This window comes from Sorex araneus, chromosome X (genome assembly GCF_027595985.1).
Source record: "Sorex araneus isolate mSorAra2 chromosome X, mSorAra2.pri, whole genome shotgun sequence".
NCBI classification, from domain to species: Eukaryota; Metazoa; Chordata; class Mammalia; order Eulipotyphla; family Soricidae; genus Sorex; species Sorex araneus.
In genome coordinates this window covers 202,944,348-202,963,776 of record NC_073313.1, presented here as the reverse complement: position 1 = coordinate 202,963,776, position 19,429 = coordinate 202,944,348, and the positions used below count along the sequence as shown (strand labels likewise).

Here is a 19,429-nt window from a genome sequence, read left to right as displayed (position 1 = left end):
ACGAGCTTGGGTGAGGTTTAGTCCCCCTCATGTCACTTGGTCAAACACAATGGACACTGAGGTAGCAATCCTATAGAGTATAGTTTGGCCAAATTCTCAACTACGTGTGTGTGTGTGTGTGTGTGTGTGGTGTGTATGTGTGTGTGTGTATTACTTTTTGAGGAGGTTTTCAAGAACTAATCACTGTATCACTGTCATCCAGTTGCTCATCGATTTGCTCGAGCGGGCACCAGTAACGTCTCCAGTGTGAGACTTGTTGTTACTGTTTTTGACACATTGAATATGCCATGGGTAGCTTGTCAGGCTCTGCCATGGGGGTGAGATACTCTCGGTAGCTTGCCAAGCTCTCCGAAAGGGGCAGAGGAATCAAACCCGGATTGGCTGCGTGCAAGGCAAATGTCTTACTCGCTGTGCTATCGGTCCAGCCCGCAAGAACTAATAGGATATTATAATAATATAGAAAGTCTTGTTCCAGAAAATATGACATATTTCTAAAACAATCTGGGTAGTTCTTACAGAAAAAGGGCATTTACACCATACTCTTAACACTTATCTTTATTATGAAAGTGTTTCCAAAGTAAAATGATCCTCATAATGATTGTTTCCAGACATCAAGAATGAATAATTATTTTTTTCATATAAAAATCAGCAACACAACAATACATAAAATATTTCTAATTGGCTAACAGTACATCATTCCATTTCTGACAGAGATGCTCAAGCACTGAATTATCTTTAGAAAACGACAACAACAGCAACAATAAGAAGTTTGTCACCTATCCTATTTCTCACTGCAAGTTTTAAAAAACCAAATCCCCAAACTAACCACCTCCCCCTTACAGAACAACAAATGGCTGCAGAGGTAAATGATGATGAGGGCAAACAGAATTGAGGAAAATTATACGTTTAGAGGCTTTATGAAACTTTTGGAATTCAAACATGAATAATATTTCTTTTGCTTAAGGAAACGAAGTTCTGAAGTCAAAGTTCTAAAATTGCCACTTCCTATCTTTGGCCTATTAACTTAAAAAAAAAAACCTTCAATTGTTAAAGGACAATTTTATGATGAGATTTTACAGTATTGATCAAAGGGCAGAAAAAATTTTCTATAAAATCTAGTTTTTCATTTAACACAGAAATTATACCAATTGCGATAGCTCTCTGGTTTCTAGGCTATACTACATGTATCAAAGGAATTTAAGCTCTCATAGATCTACATCAAGGAAATCAGACTATGTGGGTACAACACTTTCAGAAAAAATGAAATCAAATAGAAAAGAAAGTGCTACACACTGATCCAAATGCTACTGGGAAATTTACAGGAGAAAAGTGACAGTATTCTGGCTTTCGTGTATCAAGAATTTCAGGTAGCTTAAAGGAATGTGAGTGAATGAGAAAAAAACAAGACAGACCTAAGGATAAAGATCCCCCAATTACTGCCTGAACAATCCTGAAAATGCTTAGCCTTATAGAGACAACACATGATATGTCATCTGGCTGCAGACATGCACACATGTTTCTTTGATCTAATGGGATTTTAGCTTGTGATTATTTGGCAAATATTTTCCTTTCAAAGGCTTCAGGTTGAACTCAAGTTTCAAATAACTGAAAAAGACTTAAGTTTTCCTTTGGTGTCTACAGATCTCAATAACAAACCTTATTAATGTTATGATGTTTCGTATTCTCTAATAAAATTTTCTCCATGAAAAACAGCATCTGGTATTCCAATAGCTCCTCTACATCCACTGGGCGCCCCCTTGAGGAAGGGAGGGAACCACACACAAGGAGCAAGAGATGATCCTTTTCCGGCCAATTAGGAAGAACTAAAATGTGGCCAGAGTGAACCAGGGCTACTCACTCTGGTAATTTGAGAATGGCAAAGCTGTATTTTTTTACAAGAAAAATGTAAACCTGGAATACAATAATTTAAATGAACATTCTGATTTATTTTGTATGACTTTAAGAATTCCTTATGATCATTGAGTGCTAACTGCATTTTCTTCTCTTACATGTTGCTTAGAAACTGAAAGTGCTTTGTCATCACTTCTCATAAGGTTGACTTCTATTGATTTTATTTTTCAATTTGAATGTTAGAAACATTCAGGGCAACTATTATTTATTTACAAAGCAGGAAGCAGCCAAAAACCAAGAGAAAAGCAATCCAGAATCTTAAGACCTCAGATTATTACATGAAATGTAAACATTTACCTTTTTATTTCCAAAGTATTTCTTGAAGCCTCTCCGAACACAATATCATCACACATACTGATAAACAGACTCTATTAACACCTTTGGAATTATTATGTATGCATTCTGTATTTCAAATTAAGAAAAAGTACTCAAATAGTCAGGAAACTTTGGCATTAATATTTCTAAGAAAGGGGCAAAAATGAATTTAATTCAAAATTATGGAGCAGTTTGCAAACAATCATTAGGTGTCCATAAAGTCCTTTCTGAAAAGTTCTTTGTAAAGACTCAAACTGAAATAAAATCTCATTTTTCACCTAGGCCCAAATAACAACAGCCTAAAGTACAGAAAGTAAAAGACTTAAACTTTTGCTATCTAAGGTGAAGGAATTCGGTTTTCTCAAATTCATGACCTATTAAATACTCAGAATAGAAATTCTGGCAACAAAGCTGGACATTTTAAGGTTTACACCCTATTTGGGCTGAAATTATTGCAGTATAACCTCACGAAAGACTATTTTTCTCACCCAATGCTTGCCCATGTCTTTCTTATTCATTCATATTTTTTTTTTTGGGTCAGCTGTTTCATTATCTGATGGTTCCTCAGGATATCATCTGTCTAGCAGGAGTTGGATGATAATAAAATCCTGGAGTAAAGCCGTCATCACATGTATTTTCCAAATCAAATAATAATTCCAAATACTGAGAGTGGCTACTCTATCCTCAACATTCCCAGGTCTAAATTAGGATCTGTTTACTGCATTAGGTGTATACACTGACCTTATGCCCTTTAGGATCTAGTTTGCACCACTGGAGTGTTTGCCACTCTCCACTCTGTGGGACGTCTGAACTGGAAGTTGAGAGGGGGATGGAAAATTGTGGTGGATGGTTTGTATGAAAATATGAATAAAGATGAGTCAGTGATATTTTGGTTTCATCACATTTTAGAGAAACATACATATACATACGCAGATCACACATTTTTCTACCATTTATTGACCCAAGGCCAAATTCTACTTGATTTTCTACTTTTTTTCCCTCCACTAAGAAAGCTAGTAAAAGCTATAACATTAGGGAAAAAATACTTTAGATGTATCCTGACATGCTCTACTGACATGAGAAGGTTTGAATGTGACCAGGAGGAGAGAAAGAGCAACATAGGCTAGTTAACTAACAGGAAACAACACTTTACTGTTGAATTTACAAAATACAGTTTCAAAGTAATAGTCTCACATAGGTAGTAGATAAATTACCTCACATATTTTTCTCTCTCAGCCTTAGCAGACCAGTGGGAGAGCAGTAGAGAGAGATACCATTCATCTTCAGAGGCCTACACATACTATTTTGAAAAATGTAATAAAAATCTGTAGGTATACAGAGAACTCTTACTATTTTCCTCCAAGAGTCTGAGCATTTCCAGTTATATTTGTAAGAAACTTTTTGGGAAAACCAGAGATTGTTTAGATTTGTCTTTTTAAAGGACAGAATTATTTTACTTCCTTTTATGCAACTTTTCTAAATCTCTAATTTACAAGTGATCTCAAAAAACATTCCTTCTGAGCTAAAGACCATCAGATAATCCAAACTTGAATCATCGTTGTTCTGTTTTTTTTTTTTCACAAATTGAAAAGATTTGCTACGAACACTAAAGTGAGGTATAATTCTCTCTCCTATTCCACATTTTAGCTGATAAGAAAAGAAATTTTCACCTCAAAAAATTTTCAAGTACATGTTTGCTGTTACTTTTTATATCTCTTCATTTTAGCAGATGTTCAGATGACTAACAAGTACTTTTGATATTTTATGATAGGCCTTACAAATTCAAGCCACCCACAAAATACACTGAGAATTTTCCCTTCTTTTTGAAATAATAGAATTTTAAAATTAGAATAAATTGCATCGTTTCTCAAATAAGCAAACATATTCCCAATTATTATAATGGATTATACCAGCACCATACTATTTTGAAAATAATGAAGGGGAAGATTTAATATTACATGTGAGAACATTCTTTTCAAAAAAAATATTAGTTGACAGGTTGGCTATTGCGGGCATTAACTTTGTTTAAAAATTTCCCCCAAAATCATATTTAAAATTATCAATTTAAAAAAATTATTAAAAAGTTTATTTAAAGTTAGCTAAAAATTTCCCCCCAAATCATATGAATGTGAATAGCCTGAACCAGACATGAGTACTTGTTGTGAAATCCAATTCACATTCATATTACTACATATTTTTTTGGTTCCTTGTTTTAGACATTGGTCTTTCTGATTTATGAGATAAATATTTATGACACCCTTTAACTCCTTACTAAAATCTGAAAGGAAAGAGATGAAAGTCTTTGGTATACATGTAGGTTTACTTATCTCCACATAGCTAACACTGTCACATAGGAAATTATAGAAACTGACTTTTTCAAAAGTCTTTCTCACTGCTGATCTTTCTGACAGAATTTTTATTGTTTCTCAAAATATTTCTTTCAAAAAAGTTCTTGGAAACCAAACAGGACTTTGGAAGACGCCACTTTAAAGATTAAGAGTATAATATTGCTCAGTTTTAATAATAGAAAACCATTCTGGGGTAAGAAGAAAAGAAAAAAAGTAAAATAATTCTCTCCCACTGGTTTTATTTTGCTTGATAAAATAAAAACATCAAGATCAAATATTAGAGAGTCTCGAAAGATGTTGCAGTAAAGTGCTTTGTCCTGGGGTTACTTTGGCCATCTCTTGAAAGTCTTCTATTTTCTGTCCCCAAATACTTGGCTTCTTTATTCAAGATATGACAGAAAACAACATGCTAACAACAGGGCTAGTGGTCAAATCTGTGAAATCTGCTACTTTCTGTGTCAACCTTTAGTCACCAGATAAATTCCCAACAGTAATTCTTTGATTATTACTGTGAACTTAAGTAAACATTTCCATCCAGAATCCCAGCATGGACCTCATGAGAGAGAAAAAAACTCAACAACCGGAAATTCTCTGAAACTGACAAAGTGAATCGCCCAAGTAGCTATCCCATTAACTGAAGAAATCTTGGCTATGTACCCAAGAAATGAAATCTATTCCACGGAACTCTAATGTGAAACAGGTAAAAACGTTCTTCATCACAACTCTCTTTCATATGAACTGATACTCCACATTGAAGATTAACAATTGCAAGTAGTAGCTCATCATGCCTAAACTTGGTAGGGGGAAGAGGGCCACTGAGACTGAGTAGGCAACTTCACGATGGGCACTGTAACAAAAGAAAACAAACCTATCTGAAGCTGTACAAGAACTTTGCACTGAGTTTGGCTTGCTCTAACTGACAAATTAAACTGATACTCCTAGAAAACTGGGTTACAGCAAGAGAAAAGGGTGGAAGCAAACGGAGCATCTCTCTCACTGTCAAAAACCCAGAGCATCAAAAGGAGTGAGGAAAGCCTCTTTTGTCCACAAATTTACAAACAAATAGAAAAAAATAAATAATATTCTAAGACAGTACATATGCAAATACTGTTCCCTTGTGTCAATTACATACAGCATGCCTACATATAGAGAATGGTAATTTTTCTTCATTCACAGACAGGACACATGGCAGTGCACTATTCAAAATGCTTTGATAATCCTAATTTTTATTTCTGGTGCTGAAATATGATGAAAGGAACTGCATTTGTGACTTATTAAATACTTCCAGAAACAAACAGTTCACTTTGTTCAGGACTTGTACTTTTCCATAATTAATCATCCACGGAGCAAGGGCCCGTCAGAAGATATCCATTGGTACCACTGGTACCATTGGTGGTGGTTGCAGAGTTGGGGGTCTTCCCAGGAGGTTCTGAGTCCTCCTCATCTGAGCTAGACTCAATATCACTTCGGTCATCCTTGGACACCTGTGAAATATGAGAATGTGAGTTTGACCAGGTCCTAAGGAATCGGCAAAGTATGGCATGCTCAGAAGCACATGCAGTAATTCACACACACACACACACACACACACACACACACACACACACACACACACACACCACGCGCACACATGCACACACAATGATCCAAATCGAAACATTCTAAAATCAAAAGTTATGAACGCTGCCATTGTAATTAGTCCTTCTTCACTGAAAACATACAATTTGGGCACAAAGGAACATAGGTGGATTAGGCACTCCAGAAGCTGAATGTGGCGATGTGTTTCATGTTTACCTTTCATTACTGAGAATGAATTAGGAATCCCACTAGTACTAGCAAAGTGGCAAACTACTATGGGGGTGCATGACAAGGATGCGGAACAAACCCCGAAACTGCTCCCCTGATGATCATATTCTCCTTGGTCATCATTTAAAGTCAGCGCTCAATGCTTCATGACACTAATGGAGGTCTCCACCAGCTTGGATGATTAAGACATCGTGCTTATTACGTTTTACGACGTATTGTTTTATCATTTAATAGGGGTTTTGTCTGCTAAAAATTAAACAGAAACCTTGTTTTACATTCTACTTAACTAAGGGCAGCCACTAATGACAGGGATTCTGATGGGTGAGGTCTAGTTTAAGATATTACTCAAGGAAATCTGACTGTATTAACATGAATTCCAAGACCACCATTACTGTGGGGTTCTTTTGTCCTCTGTTCAAGATCCAGAGTACTTTGTATGACAAAATAAGTTACCTGGATATAAATCTATACATTCCATAAATACCACAGCCTATCAAGGGAGTCACTTAGAGAGAAATGAAGAAAATATTCCACTGCTTCAAAAATTAGAAGTTTAAACCTTCCGCTTCAAAAGGCTAACTTAGGGGGCTGGAGCAATAGCACAGTGGGTAGGGTGTTTGCCATGCATGCAGCTGACCTGGGTTTGATTTCCAGCATCCCATATGGTCCCCTAAGCACTGCCAGGAGTAATGCCTGAGTGCAGAGCCAGGAGTAACCCCTGTGCATTGCCGGGTGTGACCCAAAAAGCAAATAATAATAAAAGCAGTTTTACCCAACAGGAACTTGAGTAACTTAGTATAGTTTATTTATTTTTCTAAATGGGGTGGCAATGGGAAGTTGGTAGCCTTGGTTTGTGGGAAAATACCCCAAAATTCTGTGATTCCCTCAAAGGTTAGTTGGAGGGGTTGGCAATTTTGGGAACTGTGTCAGAATTAACTGCGGACTTTTCCATATTACAATTTTTCTCTATCCCTATCACCCTCTCATGGACTTAGCTGCCTTCCCACTTGAAAAGCCACCATTACTGAGAGAATGCCCATTTTTTCACAATTGGTGGTGGCAGGAGACAACTGAGCACTACTGCCCTACTCTGACCAGGGATGGTGGAATAATATAAAAACAGACCTCACTCTAATGTCCTTCTAGATGAGTCTGAATTCACACAAGCCATCTATCTCTAAGACAATTTAGAAACAAAAGCACCCAGATAAGTACATTATAATGTTTAACTTTAAAAATATGGATCACAAAAGACAGCATTATAAAAAGCCTCAGTTAGAAATCTCTTACTCATCTATTAAGCTGCAAACAGGATTTAAGAACTTCAGTTTCAAAGACTGATTAATTTACATGCTTAGTTAGATTGTTTTAAACTGCATTTTGGGAAAAAAATCTATACCTAGGCTTCCTTCCAAAAACGTTTTAGAATGTTTCAAAACAACCCACTGGAAACAGAGTCCAGAACACATGGCTGCATGAAGCTGACTATCCTAGGAGAGAAGCTGTGGTTCTCCTCAGTGTATATATATAATTTTTGGCTTTTTGGGTCACATCCGGCAATGCACAGGTGTGCAAAGTGATCATGCCCTCAAAAATTACTCCTGGGGGTGCTCGGGAGACCATATGGGATGCTGGGAATCACACCCAGGTCAGCCGCGTGCAAGGCAAACGCCCTCCCCGCTGTGCTATTGCTCCAGCCCCTCTCCTCAGTATTTTGAAGTTAAGGTATTTCAAAGACTGAGACCTAGAACACAATTAATAATTGTCTCTGTAAATTTGAAGGAATACATTAGAAGACAATACATCAGATGAAAACAGCAATAAGAACACAAGTAATTGGATCCACAGCATTGTTGCACTCCACTTTCTGTCATTCAACTGAAGGCACTGGACCCACTGATTTAATCTATATCATCCAAATAAGAACACAGCAATTTTAAACTAGAAATTTGTTATTTAAAAAAATGTCATGGGGGGACAAATTAATCTTTATTTCTAAACAAAAACTTCATCAATTATTTTGAACCTATGTAAGAGCCGATACTGACTACTTATGCCATAGGTCGTAGCATGTGACTAGATGTCTGGAGCCACCTGTGCAAGGGGCTTCCTATATTTTCCTCTTTGAGGAAAAATTGATCAAGGGCTGCCTGGGGTCTCCCTCTGGACCATGTGGATTCTCTCCTTAACCTTTCTTCCTACTTCACTATGGTCTTTTTCTTGTGTGATGTTAATTAAAAATTTTTACTGTTTCCATCTGATGTGTTGTCTTATGTCAAATGTATTCCTTCAAATTTACAGAGACAATCATTAATTGCATTCTAGGTCTCAGTCTTTGAAATACCTGACCTTCAAAATACTGAGGAGAACCACTGCTTCTCTCCTAGGATAGTCAGCTTCATCTCAGCCATGTGTTATGGACTCTTTCTGGGCCACACCTGATGAAGCTCAGGGGTTACTCCTGGTGGTGCTCATGGGACCACATGGGATGCTGGGGACTGAGCCTGGGTTAGTGGCATGCAAGGTAAATGCCCTATCTGCTATACCTCTGGCCCCTGTGATGTTTATGTTTTAAAGCCAATATGTTAAATACAACAAAGTGATTCTCCTCTCTGTTAGATCATGCAAAATTTAGCAGAATGCAAGCTCAAAGAAAAGGGCATAAACTTAGCTGTTCCTACTATATCCTTTGCAGCTGGTGGGAACCACACCTCAGTTAGAGCCTCTAATCAGTGCAAAAAAAAAGATTTGGAGAACACTATTCAGGGAAACCAAAGAAACTGAGTGCTTCTATGATGAGAGTGGCACCCAGAACAAGGACAGAGAGCAGTGTGAGGAACTTACATGTAAAGGGTTCCACTTCCCAGCCTTCCAGGGTAGCAGAAGGAAGAGAATAAACAATGAAAGTAAGAGAATGTCACAGAGAACAAATCAGAAAAGCTGCTCTACAAAGAAGGAGTCAGGCCTAGCTTTATTTCAATCAGCCTCATGAATTTAATTTTAATAAAAGTGATTGAATTTTATTAGAAATAAATCATAAATGGACAAACTTATCATAAGAGGAATAATGACTAAATTCATGTTCAGTGTTCAGTATAGATATGATCAGAGAAGGATGAAGGGGGACAGTGAGGGTGAAAAGAATATGAATATAGATTATCATAATCATCATATGCAAAATAACACAAGAGCTTTAAAAAATAAACTAGGAAGAATAAAATGACACTTTGACTCATGTTCGAGCCAGGTAGGTGACATTTCAAAGGAGAAATTTGAAAGAACAAATAGTGTTTTTATTGATTCAGATGAACTGAAAACACAGTATGTTTTGAGACATATTGCAAAGGGTGAGTTTCATCTTACCTTGCCTTTTGAGATAGCTTTGCAAGCTATTTTTACAATCAAGTATGACCAGAAGCAGTTCAGGCCTTGTATTAGCAACAGCAGTAGGTTAAACACCCACCAGGAAGGGTAAGGTCCAACTATTTCCCAGCTTTCAAACAATGTGCTATTTAACACCCTAGGGAAAAAGAGAAAGTGGTTACTAAACACATCTTTTCATTTTGTCTTAAAAGGAATTCTCTGTACTGTGCAGAAGCACAAAGTCAACTATAATCTCTAACTACTCCCTCTTCGTATGGATGTTCTCTAAAAGTTGACCCACTAAAGCTAGCTTTGAAATTGCAGTGTTTTTTTTTTCTTTTTTATTAAAGAACTGTGATTTAAAGTTACTGATATTTGAGTCTTAGGCATATAATATTTCAACACCAATCCCACCATCATTGTCAACTTCTCTTCAACAGTGTTCTCCCCTTTCCCCACCCCAACCTTCACCCCATCCCATCCCTGCCTGTCAACTTGATAGACACATTACAAAGTTTCAGTGGTTGCAGCTTAGATCTCATGTTTTCAGTTTTGTTGAGTCTGTGTTTTGGATATATGGCTATACCACTCACCCATATTACTGGTGCAGCTGAAACCCTGATGCCCATTCACTCATTACTTCCCGTTCTCTTCTTCCCTGTCTCCCCCCTCTCCAACCTTGATTTCTTTCTTTCTCTGTCCTTCTCCTCTATAAACACGGGGCCAAAGGGTGATCTAGAGATCCCCTTTTTACTACATTTCCTTATCCAGTATTCTATATATCACAGATAAGTGAGATCATGCTGTGTCTGTCTTTTTTCTCCTGGCTTACTTCACTCAACATGGTATCTTCCAGTTCCAACCATATTGCAGCAAATTGCATGATGTCCTTATCCCTTGAAGCTGAATGGCATTCCATTGTGTATATATACCACATCTTCATAACCCATTCATCTGTTGTTAGACACCTAGGTTAAGTCCATACTTTAGTGTTTTACTGAGTGCAGTAATGAGTAATGGTGTGCATATGTCGTTTCAAGAGAGTGTTTTCATGACTTGGGGGTAGAAGTCCAAAAGTGGTATTGCTGGGTCATATGGCAGTTCAATTCTCTCTATACTCTTTCCATAAAGGTGGTGGTACCAGACAATATTCCCACTAGCAGTCGATAGAGTTCCTTTTTCACCACATCCCTGCTAACACAGGTTGTTCTTACTATTTTTGATATGTGCCATTCTCACTAGTGTGAGATGGTATCTTTGTTATCTTGATGTGGATTTCTCTGATGAAGTGATACTGAACCTTTTCATGTGCCTATTTGACATTTATATATCTTTCCTCTGAGAAGTATCTATTCATTTCTTTCCCCCATTTTACAATAGAGTTTTTGAAATTTTTTGGTTGAATTTTGTGAATACTTTATATATCATGGATATCAATCCTTTATCTGATGTGTTGAATGCAAATATGTTTTTCCCATTCAGTTAGCTGTCTTTTAGCTTTAGCCTATGTTTCTTTCGCCACGTGGAAGTTCTTTAATTTCATGCTTATTTTTGATTGTATTACCTTTGCCAATGGTACCATACACCAGGTTCAAATCAATGTTTTGCATTTGCATTTTCTTCAATGTACTTTACAGTTTCTGGTTGGATCTCCATGTCTTTGAATTGACTGCTGTGTAAGGTGTAGGATACGGATCTAACTTTAATTTCTTACAAGTAGTTATCCAGTTTTCCCAGCACCATTTGTTGAAGATGCTATCTTTATTCCATTTCATGTTCTCCACTCCCTTATCAATAATTAACTGTCCATATATATGAGGTTGTGTCATAGGATAATTCTTTTTCTTTTTCTTAAGTGATTTAAATTTATCATGGTATATGGCTTGGAGGCTGGTCTCTCATTCTGGGCAACTCAGAGAAGGGAACACCAAGTAAAATGTGGTTGGAGGTCATGTGGGGGAAAGATGATGCGGACCGAATATAGACTAGAGACTGAACACAATGGCCACTCAACACCTTTATTGCAAACCACAACACCTAATCAGAGAGAGAGAACAAAAGGGAATACCCTGCCATAGTGGCAGTGTGGGGTGGGGGGAGACGGGACTGGGAGGGGGGGAGGGATGTTGGGTTTACTGGTGGTGGAGAATGGGCACTGGTGAAGTGATGGGTTATCAAACTTTGTAAGGGAGAAACATGAGCACAAAAATGTATAAATCTGTAACTGTACCCTCACATTGACTCACTAATTAAAAATAAACTATTAATTAAAAAAATAAATATATTTATCATGGTATAGATCTCTCCTATCTCTTACTAAACTGATTCCTAGACACTTGATGGTTTGGATACTATTTGAAATGGGATAGATTCCTTGATTGTTTTCTTCTCTGATTCATTCTTTGTATATAAGAATGAGACCATTCTTATATATGAATTTTTATATCTGCTTTTTGTCTTTAAGTAACTATGTGTAAGTAAGTCTTGGACTATCATTCAGTAACACTACATTACAAGGAAAAAAGATTAATTCCAAGTATACTGTAACCACCTCTTCAAACTCCAGTTGGCAGAACACAATAGGTCGACACCCAGTTCAACTCCATAGTAACAAGGAAGAATCCACTCCTGATCCTTTTCTCCCTTTGGCTTCTTTAATAAAAATCGAAAGTAACAAGCTCATGAGACATGTGGGTTCATCGACTATGTGTCTTTCAGTAACAAACAGATTTTCACACCACATAACTTTCTTTCAGAAGTAAATCTGCTCCCTGACATCATGTTGGACACTCAAGAGAAAATTTAGCTTTATTAGAACAAAAAGACATCCTACAGAAATAGCAGTAGAGGCTTCCTTATGTTACTCAATTATGATCAATTATCCTTTGGTGGATCATAGGGTCAGAGCTTTTTAAAAAATTAATTAATTTTTAATTTTTTATTAGTGAATCACCAAGAGGTACAGTTACAAACTTATGAGCTCTTGTGCTTGCATTTAAGTCATACAGTGATCTTATGTATGGGATCTTACTCATCCCTCCACCAGTGCCCATTCGCCTCCACCAATGTTCCCAGTATCCTTCCCATTATTCCACCCCCATCCCCCTCCACCCCACCCTGCCTCTGTGGCAGGTCATTCCATTGTGTTCTCAGGTGAGAGCTTTCTGGCCATACAGATTTGCTTGGCTTAATCTGATAGAAACTCATGCAGTCACTGGTGACATGACATTTATATTAATATCGGAAATTCATATTTCACATCAGAATTCATCACATCAGCATATCAGAATTCACAGGACTTTCCATGATAACCAGTGGCACCTCTGAGAAGCAGTCCCAAAGTAATGGCATTTATTTGAAAATTAACTTGGCTTCCTTTAGAGACCCTTGAGAAAATGTAATCAGTAGACCAATGGGATATATCTCCCAGTGAGAAGCTTAGGAAGAAAAGATATTAGGAGTTTAGACTGGGGAGACATAGCCTGATGCCACCTCAACTCTGAAAAACAGAGAACTCAGAAAATGGGCCTTTGTTTAGTCACAGAATATGGCTGATGAAGAAACTTCCCTTTTCCTTTTAATTACTATTCTTCATCTCCAGTTTGATATACCAGAGAAATATTATACAGGATATGTGTCTGTGGGAGTACTAGTGCCATACATTTATGCGGAAAGATTTAAAACTTCTTAAGGAAAGAATAAACACAGTCATTTTAATAATTAAGGCTGAGCGCATTCATATTCCACATTAATGTGACTTCTACTTTCCCACTAGGCTTAGAATTCAGGAAGTTTCTACAACATTTCACTGTGTAAAAAGATCTCTACTGGCACCTTACTAAAAAAAAAAAACCATACCGAATGTTCAGTTTCTTCCTTCCTATTGTGACTATCAACTGAAAGTTCAAATTTTTTATCTTTAACATGTGAGGTTACACAAACACCCTCATTTTCAGCTTGACAGAACACAACAGGTCGACATTTAAAATATGTTTTATTTCTAACAGTACTGCAGTTATTTGATGGTAGGATTGTGTAACAGGGTTTGAGGTGTTAAACATGGACAGGGACATGGGTAATTGATTTGTGGGTTTTACAGGTGAATGCCTGTCATGAGAATACGGTCCTAGCCACATCAAGAGATCACAAGTCTTGCTCACACCCCTCCACTATCCTCTACCCCTATTAATCTGCTCCATCTAAGCCTCAAGTTGTTTCTGGAATAATCTACACAAAACCCAAAAATAATTAACAATAATTGGATCTATATTAAATACCTAAAGAAAGCCAAGATTGCTTCTAAATGAGAGTTGAGGTGAAGTCCTCATTTTAAGGACTCTGCATTTGCTTTATAATAAAAATTAGGGTCTACTTTATTTCAGAACTTTGGGATGATTTTCACTTAACCTCCCCCGGTACATTTCAGTATGTTTCATGATATGTGTTTTTCTCTGGCAGACAATTACATTTCACCCATATAACACTTAAGTAAACAGTAGATTCTACCTAAAGATAATCAAAATCCCACTGGCATATTTTGCAGGAATAGAAACGTCTGTACAATTTACTGTGAACAAAACCCAACTTCAGTCCTGAAAGTGGAGCACCAGATCACCTTTTTATTTATTTATTTATTAAATTTATTTATTTTTTATTTATTTTTAATTAATGAATCACCATGAGGGTACAGTTACGGATTTATACACATCTGTGCTTATGCTTCCCCCATACAAAGTTCGGGAACCCATCCCTTCACCAGTGCCCATATTCCACCACCAGTAAACTCAGCATCCCTCCCATCCTCCCCAATCCCATCTCCCCCCCACCCCACCCTGTCACTGTGGCAGGGCATTCCCTTCTGTTCTCTCCCTCTAATTAGCTATTGTGGTTTGCAATAAAGGTGTTGAGTGGCCACTGTGCTCAGTCTCTAGCCCTCATTCAGCCCGCAACTCCCTTCTCCCACATGGCCTTCGACTACATTATAGTTGGTGATCCCTTCTCTGAGTTGCCCTTTCCCCAGAATGTGAGGCCAGCCTCCTAGCCATGGAGTCAACCTCCTGGTAGTTGTTTCTACAATTCTTGGGTGTTAGTCTCCCACTCTGTTATTCTATATGTCATAGATGAGTGCAATCTTTCTATGTCTGTCTCTCTCTTTCTGACTCATTTCACTTAGCATGAAACTTTTCATGCCGATCCACTTAAATAAAAAATTTGTGACCTCCTTTTTTCTAACAGCTGCATAGTATTCCATTGTATAGATGTACCAAAGTTTCCTCAACCAGTCATCCATTCTAGGGCATTCGGGTTTTTTCCAGATTCTGGCTATTGTAAACAGTGCTGCGATGAACATACATGTGCAGATGCCATTTTGATTATACTTTTTTGCCTCTCTGGGATATATTCCCAGCAGTGGTATTGCTGGGTCAAATGGGAGCTCAATTTGTAATTTTTTGAGAATCGTCCATATTGTTTTCCAGAAGGGCTGAACCAGTGGGCATTCCCACCAGCAGTGTAGAAGGGTCCCTTTCTCGCCACATCCTCTCCAACAGCAGTTGCTTTTGTTCTTTTGGATGTGTGCTAGTCTCTGTGGTGTGAGGTGGTATCTTGTGGTTGTTTTGATCTGCATCTCTCTGATGATTAGTGATGTAGAGCACTTTTTCATGTGCCTTTTGGCCATTCGTATTTCTTCTTTGGTAAAGTTTCTGTTCATTTCTTCGCCCCATTTTTTGATGGGGTTGGATGTTTTCTTCTTGTAGAGTTCAACCAGTGCTTTATATACCATTGATATCAACCCCTTATCTGATGCGTATTGTGTAAATATCCTTTCCCATTCTGTAGATAGTCTTTGGGTTCTGGTCACTGTATCTTTTGCGGTGCAAAAGCTTTTTAGTTTAATGTAGTCCCATTTGTTGATCTCTGTTTTTACTAGATTGCTTAGTTCTGCAGATCACCTTTTTAAATTCACCTTTAGAATCAATGCTCTCAGCTTTGAGTTTTGTAAGATAATAGATGCGCTAGGCCTAAAATCACCTTTATCAAGTGTTTGGTTAACCTGATACAAGGCAGAAAATCACATTTCAAAGTTTCTTTGAACAAGACAGCCTCACCCCTCATATTTTTTGCCTGAGATTGTCTCTATTTTTCATAAGGGCCACGCCCTAGGCCTCAAGCAAGCTGGCCATGTGGTCTACTAGTTAATTTATCTCCCCTGCCCTGAAAGCTCTTTTTCAGGAGATTGATTCTGGGGTCACTTGTAGCCTATAGCCTGGATGCCGAATTATCATGAATAATAGATTTAGAAAGTCTGTAGCACACACAGAAGTAATTTCTCTAGCAGGAAGCTAATTGTGACCATCAAGGAACCAATCATCTTTCATTTAGCAATAGTCACATCAGTTTTGCTGTATTCCTTCCCGAATAAGACATGGGGCCCTTTCAGCTGGAATCATTCTTACTTTTAGTTGATAGTCTTGGCAGATTTAGGAATTGGTCCCTTAAATGAAAGAAATTTTGTAACTGGTGACTTCGTATCTAGAGCAGATGTTACCTCGAAACTAGTTTTTATCCCCTGTAGGTTTGCATGTCTTTTCTCTTGCCCTCCAAACCTGAGTCCCTTCGGCCAATTTTGTATTCTCTAAGTTGTATCAAGATTAAAACATCTTGCTTGCAACCTTCTGCCTAACTCTTTGTTGTTTAAAACCCCCTATGGTGGAATTTTGCCTGGATTTCTGTACCTCTTGACTGAGAATGCTGTAAGTTCTTCATTGAGGAATTACTGTTCTGAGTACCATGTCATACAGTCCATGTACTGCCTGAACATCGCTGTGTGATCCCTGTGTCATAGCAGTATTAGTTAATGCCATGGACTAGTAACTATGTGCCAGGAACAGTGCTACCTGTGTGAACTTGTTTAAATATCATGAAGTAAGTCCTATGGCACAAAGTCTTTGTTCTAAGGAAATTCTCAACCTTACTTCACAGATGAAGAGGTGGGAGGAGCTGGAATTCGAACACACTGTCTATGAGTTGAGGCCCTCAGGCCCTATAATCCTAAACACACTTTGTATGCAGCTCTCTCTCCCAGGCCTCCCTTAAGTCTTCATTTGCCCTTGGTCCATGCACTGAGTCAACCCATGTCCAAATTACCAAGAGAGAGCACAGAAATCTGCCTGCTCATGTGCTTCTTCTGACGCATTATTGTCTGCTCTTTCTAATGGTTTTATCTCTTGGTCTCCTAGTGTAGTTTCTGGTAGTTAGTTAAGCCCTTGCTGCTTAAATGATCCACTTGGGCATAAAGTTTCCACACCTTGCTTATAATATTCAACCTTTAAATCTCTACAACATGATCTCTGTTACTGGATACTATCTAATACCCTTCACTGTTATTTTATCATGTATATAGAATATTTTAGAAGTAAAAATATTGTTTTTCTAAATTTATCTTAGAAAATGGTAGTATCATCCTTGTGGCCTTTTCTTTGCAAAGGATGAGGAACATGCATCTCCTGATATTCCTTTCTTCAAGAAAAAGTTTTACAAGGATGAGCCTGTTGGGCTGATAGAAATCTGAACAAGATGAGATTCTGGGACATCTTCTTTCAGTTTTCTGAATGCTTATGGAGACATCCTCCTACTCCACAGGGATAGGATGAAAGATCAGGCTCTGAAATCTCTTTTTTGCATGCTCTTTATTTGAAAGGCCGTTTTTAGCTTCTGGCCACTATTGGGATTATTCCTGATAAAGCTACTGACATCTCAGCACTCTGGGCAGAAGTGGAAAAAGCTCACAGGTTACAGGAGTTCTTTCCCTTTCTCCTCCTTCAGCCCTTTCTTTGAGGACTTGAACAGCATTATTTTATTTTATTTTATTTTTGCAGCAAAAATAAATATTTTTGCAGTAAAAGAAAACAAAGACAAAACACATATCAGTTAGAAACTCTGGTTGTATCTGTTTTAGGTTTTTTTTTTGTTTGTTTGTTTTTATTTGTTTGTTTTTGGGTCACACCAGGCAATGCTCAGAGATTACTTCTGGCTCATGTACTCAGGAATTACTCCTGGCGGTGCTTGGGGGACCATATGGGATGCCGGGAATCGAACCCAGGTGAGCCGCGCCCCATTTTTGTTTTAGTTTTAAAATTCTTGAGTATAATCAATGAGCTTAAAGTAAAAAAATGCAATCACTTTTCATGGACTAACAATGTTCCCTTGGCACTGACAAAGAAGCACAAGAGACGCTCTGCTATCTAATGGGAATCAGAAGTGTGATAATTATTTACATGAGGAGCTGGAGCAGAGGCTACTCTCAGGAGTTGCTTAGAAGAGAGCATCTTCATTTTGGTTTCCCATTCAGGTAGCTGCTGGGGACTGAAGTTACTTGTGTTTTCTCATTAGCAATTTAACTGGCAATTTCTGTGTGAGAAAGTCTCCCAGATTAGAAGAGTGTGCAGGGTGGTTGCTACCTGGTTACTTTCTTGATCACAATCCAAGCAATCACGTGGTCTGCACAACCCCTAGAGAATGAGGCATGTGACACTGCCACACCCACCTGTGGGGATGTTGACGTGGTGGATTAGAATGGACATCTCTGGAGATAAGTGATAAGAAGGCATAAACCAAATGAGTCACTCAAGTATTTGCTTTAAGAAAACTTGAGTGATGTAAAATTTCCTCCCACTAGAAAGAAATTTAAAGAATGTTAGATTCTTTATTAGAATCATCATTGGATTGAGTTTCATAAGTTGATTTATTAGATCGTGTTCAATTCCTAAGCTGCATTGTAGGCAGGGGAGATTAAAAAAAAATACCATGTTTTGGTCAAGAGATGGAGATACCAAATATGCAAAATTACAACATAGAAGTTTTTGTTGTTTTAATCTAAATACTGATTGTACTCCACTCAAGAGTTAAATTTTGTTAATTACTGGATGTGTACTCATGACAAAGCCTTTAGCAAATAAGACCAAAAAGGGAGGTTCAAAAGCCATCCTGTGCAGGGTGGCAAGACAAAAAATATTAACACTCAACTCTTTCAAACTTTCTGGCAAAGGTTCCAACAGAGTGTTGGCTCAGAGAGAATGTCATTACTTATTCAGGGGTCACACTCCATCTGTTTTATTTAGAAGCCTGAGGGGTCAGTGTCATCTTAGAAATTGTGTGCACTGGAATCTTACTTAGGTGGGCCATACCTTCCTTTGCTTAGAAAACAGATTGTGAGATTTATTTGCCAAATCAAGACAGTCACAGAATTTTCATCATGTATCAAATATAAGGCTAATCTGCAATCACTAAAAGCAAAAAGATCTGAAAATTGAACAAAAATGTAGCATATATTTTCAAAACAACAATGATATACTCTGAACAGTACAGTAAGAAAATCCTCTGGGCCTTTAAAAGCTGGTCCAAAAAAAAAGAAAAAAAAGCTGGTCCACACACTTGGGCCAACTGACTGGTAATTTCAGAAGCTAAATTCAAGAGCATCTTCTTGTTCCTGGTAAAAAGATCCTGTTGCCAGCACCATTCTGACAGACTTTCATCCCTTTCACCTTTTATTTAAATATTTCCAGTATTCAGTCTTTTAATTTTATCTTAGACAAATACCCATGAAAATTCTAATTGCTGTTACAAAGAAAAATATAATGCATCACAGGCCTACAGTCTTGAGGGACATTGCACAATTACTATCTTTA

General features: G+C 37.7%; 1 protein-coding gene across 1 annotated transcript in view; it reads right to left on the bottom strand.

Moving 5' to 3' along the window:
• Nucleotides 1-540: 540 nt before the first annotated feature.
• The window catches only part of CERS6 (ceramide synthase 6), a 332,575-nt gene continuing 313,686 nt past the window's right edge, over nt 541-19,429 (bottom strand). Inside the window, exons 9-11 of the mRNA XM_004601129.2 lie at nt 9,744-9,900; nt 9,225-9,248; nt 541-6,058 (exon numbers count right to left, since the gene is read on the bottom strand). Coding sequence (XP_004601186.1) covers nt 5,906-6,058; nt 9,225-9,248; nt 9,744-9,900 — 334 coding nt within the window. The 3' untranslated portion in view covers nt 541-5,905. The remainder of the gene's footprint in view (nt 6,059-9,224; nt 9,249-9,743; nt 9,901-19,429) is intronic.